Raw genomic sequence first — 9,230 nt, forward strand, 5'->3', positions numbered from 1 at the left:
AGCGGCCTTACGTGCATTAGTCCTACTCAGTGCCATGTACACATCGTAGGGGGTGAGTGTGAGGGGTTGGTGATCAGCAGGGAGCACAGCCTTGATGACTGTCTCTAGATTGTCCCTGTCGAAGTGGCCATAGAAGTGGTTAAGCTCCTCGAGGAAGGAGGCTCTGCTGGATGTGGGGGTGGTGTTGGTGGGTCTATAGTCCATGATGGCCTGGATGCCTTGCCACATGCGTCGGGGGTCGGAGTTGTTGTTGAAGTGCTCCTCAATCCTGAGCTTATGGTAGTGCTTGGCCTTCTTGATGCCCCTCTTCAGGTTAGCCCTGGATGAACTGTAGGCTCGAGCATCGCCTGACCTGAAAGCGGTGTCCCGTGCTTTCAGCAGTAGCCTGACCTCGCTGTTCATCCATGGCTTCTGATTCGGGAATATGGTCACCCGTTTGAGGGAGGTGACACTATTGATGGTGGAGTTTATAAAGTCCAGAACAGAGGATGTGTAGGAATCAATGTCCGTGTGGGAGTCAATGGTGGCCTGGGCTGCAAACGCCTTCCATTCAGTGTTTCCAAAACACAGCTGTAGTGTGGAGTCCGCCTCCTCTGACCAGACTTTAACTGTCCTCACAGTGGGTTTAACCCGTCTGATGAGTGGGGAGTACTTAGGGAGCAGGAACAATGAGAGGTGATCAGACTGACCAAGGTGGGGGAGGGGGACGGCTTTGTAAGCTTCAGCCATGTTAGTGTAGACTTTGTCCAGTGTCTTGTCTACTCTAGTGGCGATGGAGACATGTTGGTGGAATTTGGGGAGTACAGTCTTCAGGTTGGAGTGATTGAAGTCACCCGCAACAATGAACGCTGCCTCGGGGTTGTGAGTGTTGTTTGCTAATGTCAGTATGCAGCTCTTTCATTGCAAGCTTGGCATTAGCATCAGGAGGGATATAGGCTGCAGTCACAACAGTGGAGGTAAACTCTCTGGGCAGATAGAACGGTCTGCATCTAACCATGAGGAACTCAAGGTTAGCTGAGCAGTGACTCTCGATGATGGTGGAGTCCGTGCACCATGCTTTATTTACATAAATGCATAGACCCCCACCTCTGGTCTTACTGGAGTCTGTTGTCCTGTCCGCTCGGAGTAAATGACGCCCCATTAGCTGGGTGGCGCTATCAGGAACGTCGATGTTGAGCCACGTTTCCGTGAAGATCAGGATGTTGCAGTCTTGGGTCTAGTTGTGGGAGGTGATCCTTAGCCGGAGTTCGTCCATTCTGTTTGCCAGTGAGCGCACGTTGGCGAGGAAAAGGCTAGGAATCGCTAGCCTGTGTGGGGCTAGCTCTAACCTAGCTTTTAACCCACCTCTTTGTCCCCGGCGGTGCTTTCGTACGCATCGCCATCTGTTGGTGCTTCCGATCGGCCGAGCTGGCTTGGTGCGCGCTGGTGTTCTGTTGCTCCGTGGCTCCGGTGGCGGTCTCCAGTCCCGCTGGTGTTCTCCAGCCCCACGGCTCCGCTGGCGGTCTCCAGCCCCGCTGCTCCGGTGGCGGTCTCCAGCCCTGCGGCTCTGCTGGCGGTCTCCAGCCCAGCTGCTCCGCTGGCGTTCTCCAGCCCCGCGGCTTCGCTGGCGTTCTCCAGCCCCGCGGCTCCGCTGCCGTTCTCCAGCCCCGCGGCTCAGCTGCCGTTCTCCAGCCCCGCGGCTCTGGTGCCGTTCTCCAGCCCCGCGGCTCAGCTGCCGTTCTCCAGCCCCGCTGCTCCGGTGGCGTTCTCCAGCCCCGCGGCTCCGTTGCTCTGACGAGCTCGGGAACGAGACGGAGATCGCCCAGAAAGTTGTTGCAGCCGCAGGAACCAAAGTCCAGAAGTTCCTGTCGGCTGTACGAGACGGATACAAGACTGCTCCGTGTGAGCAGCCTTGAAACAGGTAGGGGAATTGTCGCTATTTCTACAATTCTTGGGAGACACGGGGCGTCGCGATGTGCCCGCGCCGCCGCCATTTTGAGGGGTGTGTGTCTTTGTCATTTGTCATTTAGCAAAAGGTCCCCTAATTAGCTAGATCAATTTGGAGATAGGATTCCTTCCTTAGAATTTATTGCTTCTGAATTGCTTAAAACTAACTTTAATACTGATTTCTTTTTGCATATAGCAATAGACTGGATGCCTATTTGTACCTGGAATATACATTATGGCTTAGATCGGATATAATTGGAGCATGGTATTTTTAAGGATGACTTGAGTTGTGGCAAAGTGAAATAAAGAAAATGTTTTTAATTCTTGCATTGTTTGATTTGACAAAGGATGTAAAATTGTCTACTTTCAAACACTTACTTTGTAATATGTTTTTATTTTAAAATTTATTATATTTCCATTCTAATAATGTGTTTTTTTTCCTTGTAGGTTCAGCTCCAGTCCAAGTCACTCAGATAAATCCCTTTCAAGTTAACCAACCACAGCCTCCAACACTGAACCAAATGAGAGCCAGCCCTTTGGCCCCAGGACAGTCGACGTTCGGTACTATGCCTACAGTTAATATGGAGCCCATGCCATGCACCTCCATGTCAGCACCACAGGTGGCAATGGGCATGGTTCCAGTGCCAATGATTGGTAGGATGGGTACAGGAATGAACATTACTGGAACAATGCCCCAGCCACTTGTATCAACAGGCATTCCTCCATCTACATCTCAGACCACCACAACTAACCCTTTCCTATTATAAAAGATGAGAGATCGTCATTAGAATGAAAACCTAGACAGGAGTGCGGTTAGTTGAGTTAAATGTATTCTAGACTACATTTATGGGTGAGATGAGGAAACCGTCACAGTGGATTTAGGTTTTGCTGTGTTGGTTTTTATGAAATACATATTGACAGTGGTTACTTTTCTCAATTTTCTGAAGAAGCTATTTGCTGCCAATGGAGGTATCGTTTGGTGACTGAACATGTAGTTGAATACCAGTAAAATGAATCTAATATTCATACCTCCTGAATCCTTCAGTCCTTAAGTGCATATTACAGTTTGTCCAAAGGTAACATAGTCTTCTGTGCAGTATATTCAGTTTTTGCATATTTCTCATGTCATCTTTTTCAAAAAAATATAAAGACCACTGACTGTTTTTAAGAATTAGAACTTTGCTTCCTAATTTAAAAAAAAAAGCAAATCTGAAAGAGGATCCCAAATCAGAATGCCTACATCACAGATTTCATAACTGATAAATTCTTCCAATTTTTTTATAGCAGTATAGATTTTTGAATCGTGTTGTGTCTTAAATATGCTGCTGAATAGTTGCTTTTGAACTTGGACTGTTGCATGCATCTTTAATTGCTTTTTGGAATATCATTCCAAGCTCTGGATGCTATTTTGGAAGATGGTATTGGCTATTCAGTATTAATAATGGTTGAGCACTGAAAAGATTGAATTTTTTGTAGAGTTCTAATTAAAAAATAAATGCAGTGAATAGGGACAAACTGTAAATACAAGTAACATCAAGGAGGATTTTTTTTAATGTAAAAGAAAAGTTGCATGCATCAGTCAGTTATTGAAATCTAAAATTTGCTACTTTCTGGCTATTCTCCAGTATAAAAACACATTTAGGTGAGAGGTTGTATCACTCTTAGTGCAGTAAAGTATAGAGTTTGAAGGAAAAATACATCAGTGTAACCTTGGATTCTAGGTGCTTTTTTACTTTCTTTTGTTTTAGATTTTACTAAGTAAAGCAAACATTAAGCTACTTCAGACTCGACATCGGTATAAGCAGTTAATCCTGTACACTTTGCACAGCATTTTTAATAGATAAATCTTCATGTAAAGGTCAAGGAGCCAAGTTATGAGTCTGTTCTTTGCAACCATATTCTAGTTTAAAACAAGTTTAATGCTATTTTTAATCTTTCAGTCTAGGGGTTTTGGTAAGATTTTGCAAGCGTGTTTTTTATCTGCTTTAAAACATTGTTTGACAGGTGCCATATGTGCAGTCCAAACTGTATCTTTGCTTCATTGTTGAGAGAATAAGACCTGTATTTTAGAAAGAGAAAAGGGAATCCTGCAATTGAGAGTGTACTTGTATTATTGTGTTTAGTCTGCCATGTTGGTTCAACACTAAGTGCATAGCAAGTTATTAAGTTTTGTAATTGATAATAGATTTTCTTTGGAAATGAATGAATGGTCAGACTGGTTACTTAAGGATGAATTGCTATGCAGAAAAGGTAGATAGTAGTCCTAAAGTTTTATTTTAATAACTTATGGGAAAACAAGCATGATCAGTCTGTGCTCTTAACAAATGAGAAATTTTCTATCTTGACAATTTGGAGTGTGTGTGTTTTACAGTTTCATTTGGTTTTGTTTTTTTTAGCTAGGAAATGAGTTTTGGAGACATGGCCAACAGCAAGTTAGTATTTCTTTTAAAGGGAAAGATAAAAGCTTGTATTTGTTCTCCTTCCACAGTTCATTTACTTTTATAAAATAACTTGGATTTCTATACCATTCATTAAATAATATGTCTTGAGTGATTTGATAGTGAACAATCTGGCATTATAATAGTAGTGGTCAGTATTTACTCATTGTAAAATCAATTGCCAGACCCTATCATTTAGTATTCACTTGACGTGCATATATTTCATACCCACGTTAAAGACCATTATGAACTTAATGCTTCTCGGATCTACATTTGGAAGTTATCACCTGTCATTCATGCTTAAATAAAATACTGAGTTTCAGCTGATATCATTTTGCTTAAGATAGAGAAAAAGAAAATACCTACAATAATAATTATTTTAAAATATGGGTGTGGAATATTTGTTCATGTGTCAAAGTAATTTGTCTAGTTATAGCATATAGCTATGGTGGTATGCACCTTATTTTAAAAAAAGTCACTATTAGCAATACAAGTATGGCATATTATATAACTTAGAATTTTCCAAATTTCTGAAAATGAAAATTCTATTGCTTTTAAGATTGACACATAAGTATATGCATTTTTATATCCAGAAAGTGGTCATCTATATACCAGATATGGAACTGCCACAATGAAATTCATGCCAAGCAAGTTCATTTGAAACATAACCCTGTTTGACCTTGCACATATATATTTATATTCTATGATTCCAGTTATTTGAATTGATTTTAGTTCTTCAAAGGGTTCATGTGAGTGCGTGAGAATATGCATGCTAAGAGTGCAGCCACTACTTGTAAAGTCTTGCATCTAGTCACTAAAATGTATACAAAGCTTCTGGTAAGATTTGTATTAATTGTTTTCATCATGTACTGTAAAATGTCTTTGCTGTCATTCTGTTAATAACTCTGCATCAATGTAATGTATTGTAGTCTACCATCTGTACCTGTTGTGTAATTTCATGTGTACTGTAACTGTATTGGATTTACTAAAATAAGTCATGTAGTAGAATTTCATAGTTCACTAGCATAGTTATATCTTTAAAGCCTTTAAAAAAAATCTTTGACACAAATTAAGAAAGTCAAGCAACTGGAAAATCAGTGTGAGACATCTCAATTGAAAAAGTCATGACTCTTTCTAGAAGATGGAAACTGACACTTCGCAACAAGCGCCTTTTTATTTATCCACGCAGGACCCAGTTGATATTTTGTACCGCACTCACTCCATTTCTTTTTAATGTTATGATGGATATTCCCAGCGTGTTTTTGACGTAGCAATGTACCAGAAGCTCAGTTTCTCACAAGCTTTACAAAGACCAGAGAAGTAGTTCTAGGGGTCTTGTAAAACAAAATATTTCAAAGATCTTGGCTAATTCAGTATTCAAATATTCATTTTCATGGCTGGGGTGTATCGAGGTGATGAATAACCCAACGGCCTGTAAATTAATTAGTGGTCTTGTCCTGTGGTATCTGCACCCACTGTTGGTTGGCTCCATTTATTTATTACGCATCTGATCTTCAAGAATTTACATATTTACCCCTAAACATGCTAACAGATTAGAGAGAGCTAGGGTGCTCCAAACCCAGTGGTGAATAAGTCAGGAGAGATGCCACAGAATTCCTTTAAAAGTGCTGGGTCCCAGAATACAAAAAGGCTTTATCAGAAGACAATTTTCTGGGCATCTGGGCTGTGGGTTGGGGTAACTGGGGTGGTAGAAATAAATATGGTGCATTAAGCTACAAAGTCACACCAAACTATTTTAGTCACCGGATCATTTTTGTTTATTGTTTGTATTCTTTCAAAATATTGTCAAAACTATCTACCAGTATTTTACATTTTATATACAACATAAAACTAGATCATAGATCTCCTTCACCCACAGCTTTTATTCAATAATACTCATAAAAACATTTTGTTAGCCTCCGAGATAAAAACAATGATTGTATTAATTAGCAAAGGTATACAATGAGTGGTTACTACAGCTCGAAAAAATCCATTCTTGATGCATATTTATATTTTAAGAACCTGTTAAAAAATTTCTGACACTTGTGGAACTCAATCCAATACCCTAATAAGTGTATATCATGTTTCTTATTAGGTCTTCAGGTTATGTATTACTATCATCATGGTAATATGCACTTGGATTATTTTCTTAAGGGTAACAACACTGAATCGTGATTTTCCCAATCCTCGAGGAAACAATAGAAATGTGCAATACTGATGGACTAACAAGGAAACTACTCTTTGATTATAGCCTTAACTTCTTGATATGATATAGCACCTGTTTAGCCCTAAATGACCTGATATCCTCCAAATATGAGTGAATTCATTTCATCTAATCTCTTTGGAATGGGTGTTTTATTTACTGTAAAGATACATGGAAACGGGCCCTTCGGCCCACTGAGTCCACATGACCATCAATCACACGTTCACACTAGTTCTATGTTATCCCACTTTCTCATCTACTCCCTACGCTCCAGGGGCAATTTCACAAAGGCCAGTTAAACTACAAACCTGCACTTTGGGAGGAAACCGGAGCACCCAGAGAAACCCCACGCAGTCAGAGAGAGAACGTGTAGAGTTCGCACATACAGCATCCGAGGTCGGGAATAAATCTGGGTGTCTGGCATTGTGAGGCAGCAGCTTTGCCAGCTGCGCTCTAGTGCAGCCCGCAATAATTCTTTGAACAAAAAAAAGTTTTGTCTTTCCGTCACAGTGGAGAACTTTGGTTTCCTCCAAAACTTGGTGAACATGTCCCAGATTCATCAGGATTTATTTCTTTAGCTTGGATTCAGGGATCTCCATTTTATTTTATTTGAATAATCATTTATAAGGTGGTTGCTGTGTTCTATACCAATTTAATTTGTGCTGTCACCAGCATTTGGTTTTGTGATTATCATGATGCAAGTTAGACTAGCTTGGAGTTGATACATTGTAGTGGAGACAATGTAGTCAAGACATCTTAATTTAGAATGCAGCAACTTGACAACCCTTGAGATTGACTAACCTACTTTTTAATTTGGTGAGAAACAGTGGGGTGAGGCACCAGTATTATGCTGAGATGAACAAAATAAATCTGAATTAAATTTTGAAGGCCAGTAGAGGGACTGGTACTTATTGATTTTCCAGTTATTTGGCTTGCATTTTATTAGGCAAAGATAACTATGTTTAAAGAATGAGGACTGCTGCACATAATGGTGAGTACCCACATTTTTCATGTATTATGTTCTGTTCATCCACAAACTTATTCATGATGCTGGGAGCAGGCTGCTTTATATGTTATTGTGCTCAACTGTCATTACTGTATTATATAACTTATCATTTGTACTATTGTAACATATGTTCTGTATCCTTTTTTCTATGTAATGGTTTTGTAGCAAATCACGCAGTTATTGTTTCTGCCATTTAAACAGCAGCAAAGATCAGGGGCCTGTTGCTCAAAAAAGGAAATTAAATTGTCGGTATCTGAACTATAGTTTTAGTTCATTTCTTTTACATTAGAAATACACAATTGCAATCGTACTAACTTCCATTAAGATCTTAAACATGTTCCTGATTATGTTTAATTAGCAAGGTAAACTGCTGTTGTATTAACATGTGGGCTTTAAGTGCCAAGTGTTTGAATCGGGAATATTACTTGGCCTATGACCTAACAGTAGATAGCAATTCTAGTGTAATGAACTGATTGTGAAGTATTTTGGCAACTCCCTCGGATGCAGATTTTGTATAAATGAAAGTTGTTGCCTTTCTGGCATTGCATAGCATGGAATGCAATATCCTTAACTATAAATTTTTTACCAATTAGTGGAATCGCCATGTTGATTCAGAAACAATATTGCAAAAGACTGTTTTGTAACTAACTCATTTTTAATTGTCTCAACAGAAAATAATATAAGTGATTCCTGTCCAGTTTGTCCACCAACTTACCTGGAAAATCTGTGCCTTTCAAGATATCAGGCAACTTGGGAAAGTGTAGTCATAAAGCAAAGAAACAGGCCCTTTGGCCCGACATTCCCAGGCTGACCAAGATGTCCCCATCTACACCAGTCCCATTGTCCATATCCCTTTAAACCTTTTCTATTCATATACCTATGCAAAAGTATTTTAAATGTAGTTATATTACCTGCGTCAACTACCCTTTCTAGCAGCTCATTCGGTTACTCACCCTCTGTGTGAAAAACTCTCAGGTCTCTTATAAAATCTCTCCCTTCTCACTTTAAATCTATGTCCTCTAGTTCTGGATAAAAGTGTGCATTCACTCTAGTCCCCTCATGATCTTGTACACCTCTATATGATCACCCCTCAGACTCCTCCTCTCCAAGGAATAATCTTAGCCTGCCCAATTGCTCACCATTGCTCAACCCCTCGAGTCATGGCTAAATCCTCGTAAATCTTCTCTGCACTTGTTCCAGCTTAACAACATTCTTCCTATTGCAGGGTGCCAAAAATTGAACATACTCCAAATGTGGCCTCACCAATGTCTTGTACAACTGTAACATAACATCCTAACTTCTATACTCAATATCCTGACTGATGAAGGCCAATGTACGAAAAGCCGCCCTATCTACCTGTGACGTGACGTTTAGAGTAATATGTAGCTGTACTCCTAGATCCCTCTGCTATACAACACTCCCCAGGGCCTTGCCATTCACATTGACGATCCTGTCCTGGTTTGACTTACCAAAGTGCAACATCTCGTGTTTGTCTGCATTAAATTCCATTAACCATTCCTCAGCCTACTTACCCAACAAATCAAGATCCTGCTGTAATTTTTGATAACCAACTTCACTATCTATACCACCTACTGTAGTGTTATGTGGAAGCTTCCTACATTTTCATCCAAATCGTTGATATAAATCACAAACAGTA

The 9,230-nt window shown here is 40.2% G+C and overlaps 1 protein-coding gene across 3 annotated transcripts in view; it reads left to right on the plus strand.

The window, feature by feature from the left end:
• epn2 (epsin 2) overlaps window positions 1–7,831 on the plus strand; it is a 65,250-nt gene extending 57,419 nt beyond the window's left edge. For all 3 annotated transcript variants that reach the window (XM_055651684.1, XM_055651683.1, XM_055651682.1), the window contains exon 9: window positions 2,374–7,831. In XM_055651684.1, the coding sequence (XP_055507659.1) occupies window positions 2,374–2,693 (320 nt within the window). In that variant the 3' untranslated portion in view covers window positions 2,694–7,831. The remainder of the gene's footprint in view (window positions 1–2,373) is intronic.
• The last annotated feature ends 1,399 nt before the right edge of the window (window positions 7,832–9,230 follow it).

Source organism: Leucoraja erinacea, chromosome 20, assembly GCF_028641065.1.
Source record: "Leucoraja erinacea ecotype New England chromosome 20, Leri_hhj_1, whole genome shotgun sequence".
Lineage (NCBI taxonomy): Eukaryota > Metazoa > Chordata > Chondrichthyes > Rajiformes > Rajidae > Leucoraja > Leucoraja erinaceus.